Source organism: Octodon degus, unplaced genomic scaffold (assembly GCF_000260255.1).
Source record: "Octodon degus isolate 3935 unplaced genomic scaffold, OctDeg1.0 scaffold00159, whole genome shotgun sequence".
Classification (NCBI taxonomy): Eukaryota; Metazoa; Chordata; class Mammalia; order Rodentia; family Octodontidae; genus Octodon; species Octodon degus.
In genome coordinates, this window is record NW_004524735.1 from 5,907,225 (window position 1) to 5,928,588 (window position 21,364).

The 21,364-nt window shown below is 51.7% G+C and overlaps 1 protein-coding gene across 10 annotated transcripts in view; it reads right to left on the reverse strand.

Moving 5' to 3' along the window:
* Nav2 (neuron navigator 2) overlaps window positions 1-21,364 on the reverse strand; it is a 394,179-nt gene that overhangs the window by 320,620 nt on the left and 52,195 nt on the right. The window contains exon 1 of one of the 10 annotated variants that reach the window (XM_023702830.1): window positions 7,486-7,842. The exons of the other annotated variants lie outside the window; for them this stretch is intronic. Coding sequence (XP_023558598.1) covers window positions 7,486-7,536 — 51 coding nt within the window. The 5' untranslated portion in view covers window positions 7,537-7,842. Of the gene's footprint in view, window positions 1-7,485; window positions 7,843-21,364 lie in introns of those variants that run through there. 10 annotated transcript variants of the gene reach the window in all.

Here is a 21,364-nt window from a genome sequence, read left to right on the forward strand (position 1 = left end):
AAAAAAAAAATAGAACCAAAGTACAATCATATCTCGCTGCAATTAGTAAATTTCAACTTCAGTTGAAATAATAATTATACAGATAATCAATTATACAGTCACCTCCTCATAATGCGTCCCTGAGGAATGGTCACAATTATCGTTAGGCGGCCATGCCACATTGGCAGCAAAGCCCTCTTTCATTGTCTGCTCATAAGGACTGATTTCCTCCATTCTCCTTATCCTTTTTTTTAAAAAATGTATGTGGTACAGGGTCTCACTATGCAGCTCAGACTCATAATGATCCTCCTGTTTCAGCCTTCCCAGTGCTGGGATTACAGGCATGCGCCACCGTGCCTGATTTTGGTGCTGGTTCAGTGTGCCCAGGGGCGGGGCCGGGGGGGGCATGTGGTGCCCGGGATCAAACCCCAATCCCTGCGCTTGCCTAGACAGGCCCTTAGTCCACTGAGCTATCTTGCAAACCCTTATCCCTATCCTCCTACTCTGCTACAATTTTCTCCGTAGTGTTTAATACTGTAAAAATATGTGTTTTGTTTATCACTTATTTCCTCCACTAAAATATAAATCTACAGAAGGACTATTTGTGCTTACCAGGAGAGCGCCCAGTCTCTAGCATGTATTGCATAAGCATCTGTCGAATGAATGAAGGCAGCAGCAGCACCAGAACAATAGCTGGTATTTATTTATGAATTTAACACACTTCTAAAAACATGTATTCTGGGCTGGTGAGATGGCTCAGTGGTCTAAGGCACCTACTTGGAACGGGCTTGGCAAAGCACAGGGACCGTGGTTCGATCCCCCAGCACCACATGCCAGCCAGCCCCGCCCCCTGGTGGGCTGAGCTGGCTGCGCGCGCGCACACATACACACACACACACATAAATAAATAAAATAAAAAAAAATAAAAACATGTATTCTATCAAATAACCCTAACATCCCCAAGTTTGGAAAAACTATCTTCACAGTTGGAGAATCTGAGGCTCTGAGAGGTGGAGTGACACTCTCCTAAGGTGACACTGACAGTTGGAAGCGAGCTGGGAAGGAACAGAGACCAGCAGTCAGTGTCTGTGTGTGCCGCCAGTAAGTGAAGTCTCAGAGCAGAGGCGAAGTGCACTCCAAACACGCAGGGATTCAGGGCAGCCCACACCACGGCCTCAGGGTTCCCAGCATGCAAAGAAGCCACGGAGGGCTTCCTAGAAGACAAGCAGCTTGACTGTGCTCTGGAGATGGGGCAGCCGGGGGGCAGTGGCCATAAACAGCGACAGTAGAGGCCACCAGCTGCCATACACACTGGCAGGAACCAATCCTGCCCAGAGGCTGTGTAGAGGAGCATCTAAAACATGGTCATCACCCACTGGGCCTTGCTTGCATGAAGGGACAGGAATTCATTTACTAGTAAGCAGGATTCTACAAAGTCTCTTCCTGGGAATGACACGTAGTCTGTTAGTCCTGAATCTTGGAGCTTCCCAACTACGACAAGGACAGGGAATGGGGCAGGAGCTGTAACTGTGGACTAAGTCCTGTCCTGGAAATCTCTGCAGAAACTGTTCTCTTAACCACACCCTTACACTGGTAAATCCCTGCTTAAAGCACCTGCTTCCCTGTAGATCTGATCCTGCTTTGGTCCTACCAAGTACGTGGTAAACACACAGCTCATCTTTCACTGTGACACAGACAGCGTATAATGCCGGTGCTCACCCTGGGCCCGCCCCATGGTATGATGACCAGAGGTCATCAGCATTATTTCTGGTGGCAGGACAGTCCTCTCCTACTTCCCAGCCTTCCCAAACATTCCCTTCACGCCTTCTCCTTACTCTGTTCAGCTAATCTCTGCCAACTTGTTCTGCCCCTTTGTCTTCCTGCCTGTTCCCAGTAGCAAGTTGGACCTCTCCACTCCCTCTCCACCTCGGAGGCTGCCACCCTTATCACACACCACAGCCAGCATAGCTGCAGCGGCATCCGGAGCAGCACAACCCCTGGGCAGAGCTCTGGCTAGATGACGGTGGTCAAGGAGGTATGACCACAATAGACGGCGAATGCTTAGATGTTTAAAACCTGTTGCAGTAAAAGGCACATTGCTATTAATTCCCCTCAAAGCCCCCCGCCCCGTTGGAACCCACTCACCCCCATGGTTCCTGCCACAGTGAAGCAGCTCCGAGGGTCCCCTTTCATAGCTGTCTTCATGGGGTGTGATAAATGACAGCGTGAACGCTGCTGCCTAGTGCCACCCGGTGGCAAGGCAGGCTCACGAACACAAGGTGTGTCCTCACCCGCCTGAGTCACGGGATCTGGCTCTGTGCCACATCTGGCTCTTCTCCAGCATCAATATGACTATGAAAAGTAAATTTTTTGAGTTGACTCAGGACATTAAGGTAACCATGATAACCCAACTAAAGACAATCATGAGAAAGGACTTTCAGAACTGCTTCAGAACGTGACAAGGAGGACGGAATAAGCATGCTTGAAACGAGGGAAGCCTTTTGAGGGGCATTAGTGGGTTAATGTCTTTTATTGTAACAGATTTTTAAAAAAATTTAATTCCCACCATATATTTTAATAAGACCTTGTAGATCTCACGCCTTGGAGAGCTTACAGACCCCGGAAAGAAAGCCATGTGTCTTCAGAATGGGTGGCATTTTATGACAGAAGCCAAAACAAAATTTTTAGATTTTTTTTTTTTCTGTTTCCACTGAAGAACAACTAACGAGTAATGGAGGCCCTGTTGGGCCATCCAAGGGACCAATTATAAATGTCTGTCTCTACTAACACAAAAATGAAGGAAAATGTGTTGTTTCACACGTCACCCAAAGGAAGCCACCTGCTACTGTTGGGGTCCTCTTTGCCCTAAGGTGCCCCAGCCTGCAGTCTCCCAGTGATTAAGCACAGTCCAAGCCTGCTGTCCACACTGTCGTTTCAATTCCGAAAAGCACATCAAGGCTAGGAGGGCTCATGGCCCATGGCAGAGGGCCTGATGGAAATGCACCTGTGTGAGCCAACTTGGAGGAAAGGATGGGATTGCTTACCCTTGAGCTTTGGAGAATTCACAGAACATGGACATGATTTCAGTATCTGAGAGCAAAATCCATGCCAGTTACAGTTAGTCGAAAGCAGAAGTCGTCAAGAGTGAAATCACTGATATTTTGCAGTAGAAAAGAGTAGCTTCGGGTGAGCGTCACTGAACTCCATTCAGAAGAAAAGCTGAAACTGAGATGAGACTCTCTATGCAATGAGGAATAAGACCTGAAGCGAGGTGATGGCAATGTTAATTATGGTGATAATCCTTTTATGAGGGGAGGAGAGACAGTGCCAGACACTGAACCCATGGCCTTTGCACTGGGCGACATCACCATCCCCTTTTGTTACTTTTTATTTTCGAGACGAAGTCTCAGTAAATTGCTGAAGTGCCCAAGCTGCGCTCAAATTTGTAATCGTCCCACCTCTGCTTTCCAGAGTGCTGTGAGGACAGGGAGGCAGTGTGAGGCACATCACATCCAGCCTGGTGGCGACCGCTTCACAGTGCACACATACATCAAAATCACCGCATGGGACACTTGAAACACTTATTTGGATTTGTATGTCATTATGGCTGGAAGGAAAGGAGGTGGAGAGGGAGAGATGGAGAAAGAGAGAGACAGAGAGGGAGAGGACTGTGAGCTACAGCGGGACTTTAGCTGCCATCCCTTCCACAGGAACACTAAACATTAGTATTTTAAACACAGCATTCTGGCCTTTGGGGTTAGCCACACAACCGCAGAAAGGCAGGGGCCTTCAACCCGCTGACCTCTTCCAACCTACTTGTTAGCCTGGCTGCAGAGAGGCCAAGGGAGCCCCTGCCTCTGGGGTGGAAGGTCAAAGGTCAGTGCACAGTCCCTCAGCCTCATTATTCTCAATTATTCTTCATTCAGGGCCACTTTCTCCTTCCTTTGGAGGAAGGGCCCCCTAAGTGCTTTTTCAGGACACTGAAGAGTGGTGACCCATCCCATCCCAACTTTCTTCTCTTTGATCTCAGTACCTCGTGGACCAGAGTGGCTAGCAGGCAGGTCACAGAGTGGCCCCAGAGAGGAGCACTGGCCCGGGTCACACACTCAGGCTGTGCTGGAGCTGAGGGAAGTCACAGAACTCTGAGTCTCTAAAGCCTTGTCTAAAGAATGGGGCGGTGGAGCTCTAGTTCAGAGGGTTGAAGAGAACACGAAATGAATCATGCACACAAAGGCACGATACATGTTACACAGGTACCCCCACAGGACTATCTGGAGCCCTAACTGCAGTCATTCACTCCCCACCAGCTCATGGCTGGACACTGAGCTCAAAGCCTGATGCACTATTTTCTAAGACGTGCTGTGATTCCCATTCACAGCCAAGGAGATGACTGGCAAATGCAGTGCAACTGGCCCAACCTCGCACAACCAGGAGCTCTGCAGTAGAGCTCTGACTGCAGGTATCCAGCCGGAACACCAGGTCGTGGCACTGGGGCAGCTGCGAGGGTGGCCTCCCTCGGGCTCCTTTGTCTCCCCCTCCTTCAGCTCTCTCGCTTCTTAGAGAACACATGCTACTCTGGGAGTCTCTCCATTGTCTCTCCTTACCCTGTCTAAGCCCAGAGAATCTAAAAAAACTGGGAGGTGATAAGGATGACAGAACCACCCAACAGGGACTGAGGCTGTCTCCTCCCAGTGGGAGCTTCAGGTCTGAGCTGTCCCCTCCTCTCACTTTCTTTCCTCAAAGGCCTGTGAGCCTGTTGCATCGGAGGCAGGAGCACCAGCGCCTGCGGTCCGTCCTAGGTGGGCAGGTGCATTTCTGCCATTTTCCTGCAGTGATCACACACCCAGGTGTACATTGTTTTACTTCTAATTACGCTTGACTTTTTATTTTTATTCAATTAGCTTTAAAATAAAACACAAAGCAAAATCTTTGGCTCCACTATTCAACCAGAACAGCGAACATTCAAGCTGTGGGTTAACTGACTTCATGTTTGCTGCATTGCATCAGTGATGAAAGTGCATGCACCCACCTCCGGCCCAGGACTCCTTCTGGGGCTGTCTTCACACACAATTGACTCCTAAGATGTTCCCAGAGAGCTCCTTCCTGCTCAGGGTCACTAATGATCCAAAGGTACGAAAGGTTTGTTTCCCCACAGACCAAGAGAACAACCCGTTCACACAAGAGCACAATGCCGATGGGACCATGTACCCTTGAAGAAAATACTACTAATCCAGTTACGGTTGGTCCCATTTACTCGATGCCCATGTTCGAGACCCTGTGCTGGGTCCTGGTGTGAGACAAACTCATTTCTTCCTTCACTACTTGAGAAAAAGTACTGTAACAACTATTTTTACAAATGAGAAAAATGAATTCAGAAACCCCTAAGTGGCAAGGCTGGAATTCAAACCAATAACCACTTTCCAGCTAAGGCTTTTACAGTGGCCACAGCCTGCTTCTCTGACCAAGCTGTGCTCTGCACCAGGTATGCACACAGCAAGTCACTGGTAAATCTGTCTGCCCCTAACAACGAGTAGAAAGCAAACTCAGGATGCATCATCTCTTGTTTCTATGGAACAGCTGAGACCTAGCTTGAGGATGCAGGAGCTAGCCACAGCTGGTCTGGCCTGGGTTCTGGGTGCTGTGGGGTGCACAGGACAGTAACTCTTGTCTCCCACTTATTTCCAGCATGTCTGACGCCCTCTGGCCCCTCCTCTGCCTGACAGGGAGAGGGTACTTCACTGGATAACAAGTACCTTGGGTGGTCCCTGCAGTTAATTTGAAAAGTAAGACAGGTCTAAAGACCCGGACAGACCCAATAAAGGCTGACCTCTGGCCCCCAAAGAAGAAAGTGCCCCTCCTCCCTGGATGCAGGGCCTGCAGTGTTGGAGCAGAGAGGACATCTCAGATCGAATGGTGGCCACCTGCCACCATGTTCCAACAGCCATCCCTGGGGAAGCCCCACAGCTCCCTGCCTGGCAGATAATTGTTCTGTTTCATTTTTTCTTAAGACTTTAGGTCTGGCAACCTATCAATCAGGTGAGGCCAGGATCCAGCGTGGCTGTGCTACATATTACAGTGTTATCTCAGGTACAGTGTACAGAGAACCGAGTGAAACTCTGGGATCTCCTAGGGCAGTCTGGGAGAAGAAGGGTTCCAGGAAAGGATTAGAGAGCTGGACTCATGACGGTATGGCAAGCGAAGGTGCCTAATGTCTGCTAATGTTACAGCACATTAAACGAAGCTGTAAAATAGTAGCTTAAAGTCAGACTGGCCAAACATAACACAAAAGTATGAACAGCCAGGTGCCACTCTTTCCAACAACAAATACGTTCATTATATGATGAAGGAGACTTAGGTTGATTTAGTGCATTGGTAGTCGATGCAGCCGCTGTGATTTTTTTGTAGTGTCTTTCAAATGCTCACCCCAATCAGTATGGATTCCGGTTCATTAATACCTACTCTTTCCGGACGTGGAGGCACAGGCCTGTACTCCCCGCTACTTGGGAGGTGGAGGCCAGACTGGACAATACAGGGTGACCTTGTCTCCAAATGTTTAAAAGAGCTGAAGCTCAGTACTGGGGTGTCTGCCTCACAGGTGCGACCCGCTGCGCTCAACTTCCAGGACCATCAAGAAAAAAAAAAGGAAAAACCAGAAAGTGAACCTACTCTCTCTTGAGTCCTTAGTACTAGTCAGGTCCACACAGGTGGTTTCTTAGCCTGACATCTGCTCTCTGTGCTGGCTACTTTTGCTCAGGTGGAAGCTTCCAAGGTGGTTACCTGACCTCCCCGGCTGATGTCAGGGGGTGGGGGGGAATTATGGACCCTGCCGCGAAAATTACCGGACTGGGAAAACAAACAGATAAACAAAAACAAATCACTGAGGCAAAACCAGGGAAGGCCTTGAGGCTCTTCCAGCTTGTGATGGGGAAGGAGCTTAGGGTTCCTGGGGCAGCGCAGCGAGCAGGTCTCTCTTCCTCTCGTGCAGGGAGGAGAAACAGTTATTTTTGAAAACAGGGGAGGAAAGGGGACCTGAAAACTTGGGTGGCTCGTCACAAGCTGGACAGAGAACTAGGGTCCACGCAGAGGCGGGAGAAGAGCTCAGGGTGAGCCACCCATCCCTGCGTGCGTGCAGGGCTGGCCTCCCCCACCCCGCTACACTCCCAGGTTCATCCGGAGGTATGGGACACAATGTGGGCCACGCACGCGGCAGAGAGCACACCAACTATGTCCTGCTAGGGCAGGAGGCAACCATGGAGCCACAGGAATCCCTAGGAGGAAGGGACTGGAAAGGTAGGGTGGTCAGCCCCACCCACTAGGAACACACACACACACACACACACACACACACACCCTAACTCTGAAATCTTCACAAGGGAAATACCAAGTGGTAGCAGGGCTTTCCACCCCAGGACGCAATTCCTACAGCGGACCTGGGGATGGGGGTGGGGAGGGGGGAGTAAAAGTGGGGTAGCGCCCCCGAAGGAGGGGAGTCCGCTACTCCCTTACCAGCTTCATGGTCGTGTTATTCTGTTCCCAGCGCCACAGCATCACGCTCATTTTACTTCTGGGCGGGCAGAGAAGGGGGAGCGGAAGAAGCAGGAAAGGAGGAGGCGGCGGCAGTGGCGGCGGCGGCGGCGGCGAGGCACCTGCCCGCGCACCCTCCAGGTCCCGCCGCAGCCTGGGAGGGGCGCTTGTTCCTCGGGCATCCCCAGCCTGGCCTGCCCGCACGATCCCACAGCTCTGCACTGCGCCTCTCGGTTCCCAAGGCCTCGCGGGGCGCAGAAGAGCGGGTGCCTAAGGGATCCGGGGGTGCAGGGCCGGGGTTCAGCGGCCCGCGTGGACCCGGGTACCTCCTCTGGGCAGCTGCAGCGGGTGGCGGAAAGCGGGAGAGGGTGGGAGCGAGGAGGTCTTAACTGTGCGCGGGAGGGCGCGGGTGGGCGGGACAGCCAGGGCAGGAGGAGGGGTGCCGCGCCTCTCCCACGCGGCTCCGCTCTAGCCAGTTTCTCCCTGCAGCTCACTCACCCGTGTTGTCCCGCAGCGGCCGCCCGGGCGCAGCTGGAACTGCGGCTGCAGAATGGGTGCGCACGCTCCACACAGCACCCCTGCGCGCACACCCACCACCGCTCGCTCGCAATGTTTATTTCCTGCTACGGGAAGGGCCGGGCTGGGCTGTTTTCAAACACACCTGGCGGCTGCCAAAGAAAGGACATCGGTGGCGCGGGCGGGAGGAGGGGACAGGCCAGGCAGAGACGGGGGAGGCGGCCTTTGTTTGCTCTCCAACGGGCTGCCTCCACCTGCTGCAGACTTTCCTGGGAGAGCAGTGGAGGCCCAGCCCCAGACCTGAGGCTCTGGAGCCCTTCGCGTAACCCTCAGCTCGGTGTCTCTGTCACCCCACGGGCGCCTTGCCCCTCTCTGGCAGGATAACAGAGGCATTTGGGATGTGAACCCAGACTGCCCTGCCTAGCGTGGTTATAAATGGGGACTCGTGGAATTAACTTACACGACATTCTGCTCAGTAGTTTAAACCGCTCAAAATGAGAGCGGTGAGGAAGTGGATCCTATTCTTTGAAAAAGGAGTCTTTAAAACTTCTCAGTTAGGATTAGGGATGTAGCTCAGTGGTGCTGCGCCTCCCCAGCTAGGATGAGGCCCTGGGTTCGATTCCGGGTACGAAAAGAAAAAAAAAAAAAAAAAAAAAAAAAAAGATAAAAATCCCAGTTAGACCAAAATGTTGCCACACTCCAGCTAGAATGTCCTGGAGTTTCCCACACCTAGGACTGCGCTGCTGCGCTGCCCCTCGCTGTCTGCGCTGCCGGAGCTGTCTCTCTCTGTTCTCACAGCCAAAGCCTTCCTATGACAGCTGGCCCTGAAACACTGTTGCTGGCCCTCTCCGTGGTCTCCTTTCAAATGGCAGCCTTGCTGCTCTGTTCTGTCCCATCACGGCTGTCCTCCCTTTGCCAGGCTGCTCATTGCACGGACTCACTCGCATCTTTGTGTCTTTCCCGCCATGTCCCACAGGTGACCGGTGTCTCTTCTGTGCCTCTGGTACGTGGGCCAGTGTGCAGCCCACAGTGGGAGCTCAGTGTTACCCAAACGGGCTGCTGATGACAGAGCAAGTCCGAGCATCTTTCTACGCAGCGAGGACAGCGCCTGGCCCAGCGCAGAGCTCACTTCCGGCCTAAGGCCCTACCTCAGCCTGCCTGAACACAGGGACCGCCTCTCTGACAGCGGCCCCCCACATACGAGGCCCAGAGAAGAAAATGTGGGCTGAAAGATTTGCAGCTTCTAGGGAAGCAGCGTGTCCTGGGGGACTGTATCAGAAATGGGACAGCGTGTGCCATCTGAAAAATATATATCATATTAAGATTTATGTTTGGGCCAGGTGTGGTGGCACATACCTATAAGCCTACACTCAGGAGGCTGAGACAGGAGGATTGTCTTGAGTTCAGGGTCAGCTTGGACCACATAGTAAGTTCAAGGCTGGTCTGCACTAGATAGATGTATTTGTTTGTTTGTTTTGTGGAACCGGGGATTGAACTCAGGCCCTTGCACTTGCTGGGGAAGTGCTTATTCCACTGAGCCATCTCCCTGGCCCTAGATAGATATATTTGGAAGCCAGTCTTAAAAACAAAATCTTATTGGCCAAGCAAGAAAAGCACAACTATCTATTGCTGGTGGGTTGTTTTAATTTTTTTTAAATTATTTTTTAATAATTATTTATTTTTTAAAAAATTTATTGGCAGAACTGGGGATTGAACTCAGGCCCTTGAGCTTGCCAGGCAAGCGGTTATTCTACTGAGTCATCTCCCCAGCCCCTTGTTTTTCATTTTTTGCCAGGAGACCCTTGGAACTGGGTAGGAAGCTGAGGGGTACAATGGCTCTGATCTCATGGAAAATGCCACGAGCCTGGTGCCCATGCATTTTCTGGGTTAACAGCTATAAAAGTGGGTGCAGTGTCCCAGTGCTGTGAAACTCATACTAGGCCAACCCCAGAGGCTGTGTCTGCCTTTCACCTACTGTCCTGCCCCCCCGGCCTCCCCATCCCTAGATCCAGGGGACCTGTCCCATGTCCCCCAGACTCACTTGCTACCTTCTTCCTTTTGTACACTTCTCTGGATGTGCACCTGCCAGTCATGGTAGGCCCATGCACAAGTTCCTGAAGCACAGCCAGGCGACGAGCCACACCAGCTCCCAGAGCCGCAGTGAAGAGGGGAGGGGATCAGATTGGCAGTAGAGCGTGGGTGTGGCATCCCAGATGGCACCACTGCTGCCTCCCTGGGTGGGAGCTGCCCATGCATGGACCTGCGTCCTCCATCTGAGGAACCAGTGAGGCTCCTCCTCGCTCCTCACTTGTGTGCGCCCAGGCCCTGTCTGATAAACTAATCTGTATCCAGCTGTTCAGGCCTTAATGGATTTTGCAGACAGTACTTGGTTCAACAGGGTTGTTCAGCCGAAGCAGTGAGTCACCAGGAGCAGAGCAGATGCAGTGGGGGCGGCCAGGGGAGCTATGCTGCAGCGGCCCCTCTCTGGGTGTCCCCGTGCGCCACTCTGCCCACGCAGGAGGCTAGGGCGATGTCAACTTTTGCAGGATCTGGAAGGATGAAGGAAGGGCCAGAACCCATGTGCTAAAGAGCATGTTGCTAGATATCTCAACATTGGGAATCCCGAGTCCCTGCCCCCATAGCTGGGCTTCAGTAGTAAAAACCGCATTAAAGTTTTACATCATCTACAAATGAAATTCCTTGACAGGTTATGGCTGTTGGTAAGAGCAGCTCCTATTCACCACTGCAACTCTGAAATGGAACATTTTGCAGGTCAAGGCTCAGAGAGGCAGAGGTGTTGGCCCTGTCCATCCAACTTGCAAGCCATTATAAAGCAGTGCCACTCATTCCTGCCCGCCGGACGCCCTGTCTGAGAGTGGACGTGTTACTGTAATGTTACAGACAGGAAATGAAGCCCCAGGAGCACCACCCCTGAGACAGTGAGAACAGCCATGTACAGGTGGTGTAAAGACCTGAACTTCTTTCTCACTCCGAGAGGACCCTGAGATCTTGGATATAAAGGAAGATGTATAAAAAGTAAAAGGCTCCTGGGCGTCCACAGTTGGTTGGCTTTTTAGAACTTGAGAGTCACATTGAAGAAAAGCACTAATCCCTCCTGGAGAAGAAAAGACTCTTGCCTTCAGGCTGGTGACAAGGAGGGCAGGCAGTGCCTCGTTCCCTCCACCAGCTTTGTGGGGAGGGAGCTCCCTGCCAGGGCTCAGCCTGGGAACGCTGCGGTCTGCAGGGGGTTGAAGGCCATTGGAGTGTTTGAAAGTAAGATGTGTGGCTTTCAGGAGGGCAGAGACAGTGTCACACTGACAGCCCACAAGGGAACCATATGCCTTGCAAAGGGCTGGGCTGGGCTAGCTGAGGATTTCTCTCCCTCTGCTTGCCTTTTTCTTTTCTCTTGAGTTGAAGAATTATGGAAAGGCCTTTCCCCAGTACTCATATTGAATGCCACCACCTTCACTGAGTTCCTCCACAGAGGTGAATTTGTTGCTTCCTGGCCTCTCATAAAATTCAAACATTGGTGGTGGGGAGGAGGTTGTGGTAAAGAATTTTGGGGTGGAGTAATATTCCCCATTTCCCTTCCAGGACCCCAGGGAGCTGCCTACTCTTCTGCCCTCAGCTCCACAGGCCCACATCACTGTCTCTTTGCTCTGCTGCCCCTCAGGTTGAATGCTTTTCCTTCCATTCTCCATCAAGTGCCACCCTGGTGACCTCTGTTAGTAAACTTCCTTCAGACCCTTCCCTAGTCAGAACTGTTGGTCCCCTCCTCTGGGCCCACTGGGCTGGCTTTCTCTCCAAAGGTCTTCCTAAGGCTCCAACTCCCCCTGTGCTGGGGTGGGTGGCTTTCAGTTGTGTGGGGAGGACGGATGCCATTGCAATCGCCCTTTGATTCTGAAGTGCTTACGAACAAGGGCTCTACATTGCTGATCTTTGCTCGCTCTGAGTGCTGTTTGGCTTACCACTGGCATCATTAGATGGGTTCCGTGCTCACTCCATTCTATTCCCTATTTTCTGGGTGCCCTGTGAATAGCCTATGAAAAATATATTCAAGAGAAAGCCAAATGAATTGAGAGGCTAGAACTCCTGGGCATGGTGGCATCTTCAGTGGGGCCCTCAGCAAGAGACCCCCAAAACCCTAACACTTCTTGCTAAATACCACTAGACTTAGAGGTCTTAGGGAGCAAAGGTTATGTGGTATTTCCCTGTGTAGCTCTCAAGATGCCACCAAACACAGACCGCACTATGGGGAAAAGCTTCACGATGAGTGGATGAATAATTGCAGACTAACTTGAAAGCCCGGGGGAGGTGGCTGTTGGCTTTTTCAAGGCAACTCATCTCCAAAGAGCCGGCTGCTCTGCTCTTCCCAAGAGGCTGAGAGCAGCCGGGTGCCCCTGGTATTTATTTGTTCAGTTCAACATCTCCGGCTGGGGGCTCCTCCTCCAGCCCCTCCCCCATACTTCAATGATGCAGATAAGGGTTGAAATTGTGCAATCTTGGGTGACCTTTGACCCCCTGGAAGGGCCTGCCTGCCGCCTCCCCCATCCTCAGGAGCTGCAGCGCCCTCTCTAACTGACCCAGGGCATGGGGACATGCAGACACGTTTGAAAGTGGCTTAGGGGCTTGTTTTAGGCTTACCCAGAACACTCAAGTGGGCCAGGGGTTCACGTAAGGACAAAGAAAAACCAACCGTTCCGAGCAAACAACAAAACAAAATCCCTGCCACAGAACTGTGGGCACGGAAACCTGGAAAGCTCTTGTTGACACATTCAAAGTTTTCTGGCTCCAAATGTCCTCCAGCACTCTGGTTTTATATCCCGGTGATTCAGAGAAACAATCTGGGGAGGAGTTGTCCCCAGTCTCACTGGGCTGCTTGGGGTGGTTGGGTTTGGTTCGCTTTTGTTTTCTGCTGCTGTGGTTTGGGGGAGGAGAGGGTTGATGTGGTTTTGTTGATTTTACTTTCTCTGTAGGATCAGCCCTTTCATTTTTGGCCAGTTCTAGTCACTGGGGACTGAGGTTAGCGACAACGGAACAGGCAGCGGCTTTCCCAAGGGGCCATGGGCCACCCTTCCTGAGAACCGCCTGCGAACTTTCTTCTGGAGCGAATGTAGCTGCTTTTGCTAGAAAAGTTATGTGATTGAGCAATTTGGCAAACGCTTTCCAAGTGGGTTAGAAAAGTACTACATGGTAGAGGCGTGGGAGACCTTTGCCTTGGTACAAAGCAGTAAGTAAACCAACTCCTCTGGGGTTGAGTGCCCTGATCCTCCCAGAAAGTGGCCACACACACACACACACACACACACACACACACTCACTCATGGCTCTGTGCACAGTCGGCTCCCATAGCCTGCTCCTTGGCCAGCCCAGCGTAAAGGGACTTCCCTGAGCACCACAGGCAGGGGAGGTTGCAGCTGGCCCTACATGAGGGTAAGAGGAAGAACTAGATGTCTGAGCTGCAGCAGCCAGGACAGCCATGTTCTATCAGGGGAGACCCCAGAGAGAGGGTGCCATCCTTCAGTGAAGGCAAAGTCTGGGCGCAGCCGAAGGTTCCCGCTCAGCTTCTGTGCTGCCCATTAAAGTCTACCGTCGCCATCCTGCTCCCAGAAGCCCTGGGTGTTTCCCAGCCCCTAGAGCTCAGGGAGCATAGACACTGCCCGGAGCTGAGCCAGGCCCTCTCCACAGCTCTCCTCTGCTCCTGCTGTAGCCAGTGTGGCCTGTGCGAATTCACCACTGCCTGTTCTTGTGCTTGTCAATGCCCCAGCATCACACTGCCTACCCTGGCAGCTATGCTTGGGACCACTCTGTGAACAAGGCTAGGTGGCTCAGTGATCCCTCCAGCCCAGGACACCGGGTGCAGGCCAGCTAAGTGAGGGTTGCAAAGCTGCACAGTAGCTTCATGAGAGATCCAGGCCAGGCTTGAGACTGGGGCTCTGATCCAGGTACCCTTTCAAAGCAAATGGTCTGCATACACTGTCACTGTCAGTGACAAAGGCAAGGCTGGCTAGAACTCTCATAAATCTTCTTTGCATTACATACCATTCTGAGACACCTGCATGGAATATCTTACTGAGTCATCACAGGAAACTTATGACAAGTTGTGTGAATTCTATTTTGCAGAGGGAAACACGGGCACGGAAATGGTGATGGAACTTGCTCCAAGTCACATAGCTGGTAAGAGACACAGCTTGGTTTTATCTTTATTTTTGCACAATCACTTTTTTTTTTTGGTACCATGAATCGAACTTAGGACCTTACACTTGGCAGGCAGATGCTTGTGCTGCTAAGCTATAACCCCAGTCCCATAGCTTGGATTTAAACCCCATTTGGCTACAGAATCTGCATCCTGAAGCTGCACAATTTTGTCCCTCCGTGATGACATCACAATCAGAGTGCACGCTAAGATGCACTCAAACCCAGCAGAGGGCCTAAGTGCAGGCAGAGCTGCAAGGGTATTGATAACCAGAGGTGCCAGGCCTACTTGGTGAGGTTTTTTAAACTTTCTGTTTTGTTCTTTTTTTTTTTCTTAAGGTACCAGGGATTGAACTCAGGACCCTGCACTTGCCAGGCAAATGCTTATTCTACTGAGCTATCTCCCCAGCCCTGTTTTGTTCTTTTGTTGTTCTTCTCAATGGCTGGTGTTACTACCACCAACATTTCATTGAATGCACTCAATTCTTCTCTCAGGCTGTGCCCTCTGGAAAGCTTTTTAAAGTCCATTCTGCCCTGTGACTGGGGCAGCTTACAAACCCCTCTGAATCACAGCCCCCTCTCTAAGATAGGCAGGAGCACGCTCGTCTCTGAGGGTTGTTCTGAAAACCAAGTGAGGTACTTACTGTGTGTGAAGGTGCTCAGAAAACTGTAAGCTCCCAAAACTAGCTTCCCAAAGTTGGCTGGTGGCAAGAGCGTTGGGCAGGTTCCCCAGCCTTACCTGTGTTCAGATGCCTTCATGGATGCCTGGGAGACTTCATATGCGTGGGAGCGTCCTGAGATCACAATTAAACTGAAAATGGAGTGCACTAGCCGCCCCCCTTACTGGTGGGGTCACACCCCGAGACCGCCAGCAGAGACCAGAAGCTGCAGGTCCTATGGAACCCTGTGCGCTATTTTGCCTATCATACACACCCATGGTAAGGTTTAATTTATAAATTGGGCACAGTAATAGCTTAATCACAGTAACCAATAAAAAATTAGAACAATTATACTGAGACAAGTGTTACTTGATTTGAATGTGCTCTCACACACTCTGCTCCTCTCTCAAAACAAGGAAACTTCCAGGTAGTATTTTCAGAGTGCAGTTGACCACAGGTAACAAACATGGAACCAAAACTGCACAGCAGGGGGAACCGCCATGCATCTCAAATATGTCTCAAAGGGGACCCTTCAGATGGAGACTTCCTAAGATCCTACTGGGGAGCCCACTTCAGGCTGTGCGTCCCACAAGGTGGAATCTGCTCTGTGCCTTCCCAGAGGGCTCCCCACTTCTGAGCGACCCTCAGAGGCTAGCTAAAGTTACCCCTCAATTTTCCCACTTCATGGAGTTGGCAGTAGGGCCTCCAGTCTGCACTGACGTCATTACTGACACCAGAGGCCACGGGAGATGAGTAGGGAGCGAAGGAGAGTGTGGGGCTCGGCCAGGGCCGCGATGCCAGACCCATGTGCCCTCACTGGGTCCCGTGGCTCTACACACAACCTGGTCCCTGTCAGGCGGAGTCCCACAGAGAGCCAGTCACTCAGCATGGGTGGCTGGGCCCTGACACAAAGCTGAAGTCTGATGGAGGGTGGAGCGTCCTCACCCTTCCAGCAAGGCCCAGATGGGGAGGGACAGGGTGGCACTGCCCCATGTCCCTGCCACACCTGGAAGAAAACTTGCACCTGTTCGTCTCCCGACTTCACTACCTTTGAAGGTCAGCCTAGAGTGTACAAAATTTCCACCTCATCATTCTGATCCTCACAACGGCTAACACTCACAGAGTATTCATATTGTCTTCATTACTTTTCTTTCATTGCTGGGACAAAATACCCCACACCCAAAATTAAGGAAGGAAAGGATTATTTAGCTCATAGTGGGAGTTTCAGTCCATTCTCAACTGGCTCCAAGGCAGAGCGGCGCATGGAGGAGGGCAGTGGTTCATGGTGGTGGAAGACAGCAAAACAGCAACAAATGCTAGTAGCAGCAAACACAGTAGCGGAGAGCAAGTCTGTCTCCCTTATGTTGCATGCAGGCTTTCCGCCCCCAGCTGGGTGTAGCACTCACGCCCATAATCCCAGCAGCACTAACACCCATAATCCCAGCACTGGATCATGAATTAATCACAAAGTCTAGAAGTCTGCCCCATGACTGCATGAGGCCTTGGGGGGACAATTAGACATAAACCAATGACAATATAATCCCAGACACTGCCTAAACTCTTTGTAAATCTCCATCTTTCCTCATCACAATAAAGTTTGAAAGTGGCACCATTAGCATTTTACAAGTCATGAAAGCAGGGGAGTGGTCAGCAAATCACAAGTCCACCTGCAGGCCAGCTAGACTTCCAGGAGGCCTGGTCTGACTCCGCAGCCTTCCTGCCCATTTCCTTAGCTGGTTCCCTGCTGTTACTCTTCCACCCCGTGGAGGCCACGCAGGACCAGCATGCTCTGGGCAGCCCTGGGATATTTCAGGTCTTTTAGATGTATAACTGTGTCCACTAGCAGCAGCCCCCAGGAGCCTGTTGTGAATGTGCCCCTATGGCCCCTGTGATCCGTGGTACCCAGCTCTGCAGCTGACTCAGTGCCCACCACAGCTCAGACCCTACTCTGAGGCATGAGCTTTGAGTCAAGGCAGGGGCATCCTGAGGCCTGAGAGAGGTAACAGGGCCAGCTCCAGTGCGTCCCCAACCCTCTGACCCAGCAGTGTCACCAAGCAATCAGCAGGACAAAGCTGGCCAGGAGGAGGGAAGGGAGATGGGGGGCCAGCGGTTCTAGCAGGAAGAGTAACGGTGAGTCTGTGGTCACCAAGGGTTACAGAGGCTGAGGCTGTGATAAGAAACAAGGTGACCAAAGAGGGAGACCAAAGTTCTAGCATGGGGGGCAGGGGGGACAAAGCTAGCACAGGCCAGGCCTGGCCTTGACCAGGCTGCCCTTTTTCCAGTACATTCCAGAGCTGCATCCCAGTTTTCCACCTTCGTTCTTGTAAAACCTGAGGTACTCGGGGCTGTACAGGCTTGGGAGATCCCGAGCCCCCTTCCTCCCAGTGTGCACAGAGTCCACCTGCTTCCATTGGAAGCTCTGCCGTGATGGGGCACACGCCTGAGGCCCCAACATAGTTCTTTGCCCTTATGGATGTATTTCTGTCTGTGAGATTACTGTGTCTTTTTAGACGGCCCCCCTCAAGCCTTCTTCCCCTCATGGCGGCTACTTGGAGCTGGGCTGCGTCGAGACAGCCTTGATGTCTGAGGATGGCGCTCCCTGGCTCTTCTCTCATCCAGGACAAAGACCATGGATCTTGCAATGGTGCCTCTTCTAGGTCTCCTCACATCCTGTTGCCACCCTAGTCCACCTTCAGGAAGACTCCTGTGGGCTTCCCCTTCCCCTCCTGTCCCTTACTCTCCGCTAGCTGTTGGTGGAATTCACCAGGCTACACTTAATCCCAGCAGTGCAACAGCACCCTACCGATGGTCACAGCACCCACTTCATCCTGCAGGTAGTGCTGGCCAGGGAGAGTGCTCACTACATTTCTTGTCTCCCTCCCAAGAACATGGAAGGGACAGCCTGCTCTTCAGAGGCAGCTCCCAGCCTCTGCTTTCTCAAGGAAATGGTTTCTGAGACCTACTCGGCACACAGCGAGGGGGGCCTGCCCATGGCCAGGAAGTTCCAGCCACAAGCACTGACCCTCTGGAACCCAGAGGCAACCCCTTCCTCCCCACCCGCCCCCCGCTGCCTGGCATCACTCCCTGTTTCCCAGGATCAGTGGGGATCGCAGTTCCCACTGGAACCCTTAGCTCCTGGAGTTGGTAAACACTGGCCTCTCTGAGCTGGCAATGGCTGGGCTGGTCTGTACGGAAGAGATAGGGATGAGTCTGTTTGCACTGGACGGGCTCCTGGCTATCTTTCTGAGGAAACCTGGCAGTAGGCAGGGAGCCTTGGAAGAACTGTGCTGCAGGCAGCCAAGGTCCAAGCGCATCCTTCCAAGACTTGCTGCTGGAAGCCTGTTCCTCCCTGCTAGCCGTGTGTTATGGTTTGTGTCTAGTTGTTCCCCCAAAGCCTCATGCAGTCATGGGGTGAGGACTTCTAGAATTTGTGTTAACTCATGATCCACTGGGATTATGTGTGATCCAAGGCTGGGATTATGGGTCTTAATACTGCTGGGATTATCCATAGGTGGGTAAATCCTGGGAAGTACCCATAGGTGTGAGTATTTCCCCTACCCTGGGGCAGGTAATTTGCATTACAATATAGGGTGGGAAGAGAAGCTAGCTGCTTGAGCTGCTGCTACCCCTCCCTTGTACTCTTGCTCTTTGCCGCCACCATGAAAGGTGGCCCTTTGCTGTGTGCTGCTCTGCGTTGGACCCAGCTGAGTATGGACTGAAACCTCCAGTAACTGTGAGCTAAATAAACCTTTCCTTCCTTCATTTTGAGTGTCGGGTATTTGTCCCAGCAACGAGAGAAGAGTAACTAAGACACTGTGTGACCCAGGCCAAGCTCCCTAACTTCTTTGTGCCTTGCACCTTCACCTGCAAGTGGGGATGACAACAGTGCGCCTCACTAGATTGCCCTGCGGGCCTCTGAGTGTGCGTGTGCAGCCCAGGCACAGTGGGAGGCACATGAGCACGCCCTGGATGTTTATAGCTCTGGTGGGTAGCACTGCTTTATGTGACTAGCCTAGGGATCAAGTGACACAGGGCTTGAGCATTTTTTTTCTTTTTTGCAGTACTGGGGATTGAACTCAGGACCCTGTGCTTGCCAGGCAAGCGCTTATTCTACTGAGCTATCTCACCGGCCCCTCTTGAGCATTTTTAATTTTGCAAAGACTTTCATTATTCTCTCATTTGACCCTAGGAATGCAATGAGATGATCAGATTTACCATTACAATTGTGTATATAAAAACATCAAAGCCCAGGCAGGTCTAGTGCTGGCCCTGGTTACAGCCCAGACTCAGGGCAGATCTGAGTGTCTCGCATCTCACCCGAGCGCAGCTGTGCTGATGCCTGCCCTTTGCTGCTGTGACGCTTCCTTTCCTACTACATGGCCATTGCATTTCCTAACATTCAGAGCTAGAATCATGATCACAACCTGAAGTCCCCAAATCTGGGCAGCACAGAGCTCTCAGTCCAGGCCCGCCCTCCAGTCTGTACCCAAGGAAGACGCTGTTCTACCTTTCCACTCCCTAACTTGGCTGCCAGGCCAGGGCTGGTCGAGTCCCTGCCTGGTACCTGAGGCAGTCTGCACCTGGCTTGCAGCCTTGTGCCTCATGTCCCAGGATGCCGAGTTCAGCCAACGCTCGTTGTCTGGCCCTGAGCCGGAACCTGAGAGTGCAAAGTGCCAAGCACTCATGGGGTCTTCCCTGGAACCACTCCCCACAGTCCATCGCAAGTAGCCCCCTGCAGTGGCTCAGGAAGGGACTCGGGCTCCCTTTTGCGATGACACTGAGCCAAGCACACTCCTCCAAAGGCTACTAGCTTCAGCAAGCAGGGTGGAAATGTGGAGCAGGAGGCGAGCGCACCTGGCATTCCAGATGTGCCCTTCCAGTGTGCCGGGCAACAGGTCCTGCTAGGGGGTCCCGGGATTTGGGCTTGCAGCTAGGAGGCACCATGCTCCCAACAGTGGTTTCCAGAGAGGCCCGCTTTTTCCACCGTGACCCACGGAGGCCTGATAAGTGCCATCCGGGCGATGTCTGCACCAGTGGGTTTGCGGGCTGGCTTGGCTGCGTGCTCTGGGAACGGGGTGTTGATCTCGGAGCTTCCCTGGCTCCAGGAGCTACTCCATGCCTCCTCCAGAGACATCAGCGCTGGCTCCTCTCAGTGCTCGTTATCAAAGATGTTCCAATGACATCAGCTTCCGGCGAGCTGGACAGTTCCTTTGCTCTAAAGCTGGGCTCCCCTCAACACCCGTGCACACATGGATTCATCTTCAGACCCCACTGCATGGGGAGCCAGGCACTCTGGAAACCCGGAGCCTCTGTCACAGTGAGATGGGTTTAGGAAGCCAGAGAACCTGTCCTGGCCAGGTCCCTTTGTGATGGTAATTAGATGCCAAAATGGAGTTATTCAGATGTACACGTGGAAAACACACAGGCAGAGGGCACAAGCAAGGAAGATGCCACGGCAAACACGGAGAGAAAGAAGGCGAAAGCAATGTATGGAAAACGTAGTCTCTTTTTTATGTACTTGGTACAGGGTCTCACTACACAGCTCAGACGCACAGTGATCCTCCTGTTTTCAGCCTCCCCAGCACGGGGATTACAGGTGTGCACCCTCACACTCGGTCTCAGTGGCCAGGTAGCAGGCTCAGGGGTAGGGCCGGTGTGGCATGTGGTACTGGGGAAAATGCAGTCTTAGATGTGAAGAATTTAATACTGATTCCACATCAATCTCTAAGGAAAAAGTTTTCTACTTGTTTCGCCCATTTTGCAGATGAGAAAACTGAGGCTTAAAAGGAAAGCCATTTTCCTAAAGTTATATATCGAGTTGGACATTGAAAGTAGACAAGGTGCTGAGCTCAAGCTTTGTAAGCCTGTATCTACAGACCTGATTGACACATCACTGTCTACGTAGAAGCAGGCCCTTCCTTTCTCGGTGCCAGGGCTGGATACTTTGATTTGGGAACAAAAAGGACCAATTTTCCTGGAATTATTTCTATAAACCAGAGACAGTAAAATATTATTTCTCACCACTGGATTTAATAAAATTGGATAAGCACATTTTCATGACAGTATTTCTCTTTCATAGTATTTATTAAATTATAAAAATAATGCATGCTTCTTTAATTGCCATTAAGATATGGGAAAATACAATGAAGGGGAAGTAGTTCGTGTTCCAAGGCTTACAGCCCTGGTTGAGCATACTAGGGCCATCTGAAGCAGGCATGTGCCTGCTGTATTCATAACAGCGATTAATTTCTGGGGCTTAGAACTATCACCCTAGAAATTGCGGATGATCCTAAAAGAACCGGTGACCTATCAGCAGAGGAGCCAAGCAATAATAAGAAAGGCCGAGTTTGCTTTAACTTTTTTTTTTCCCTTAAGTGCTGGTGCTTGAGCCTAGAGTTTCACACTGCATTGTCCTCAGCCCTTTCTTTTCTTTTCTTTTTAAATTTTATTTATTTGTGTGTGTGTGTGTGTGTGTGTGTGTGTGTGTGTGT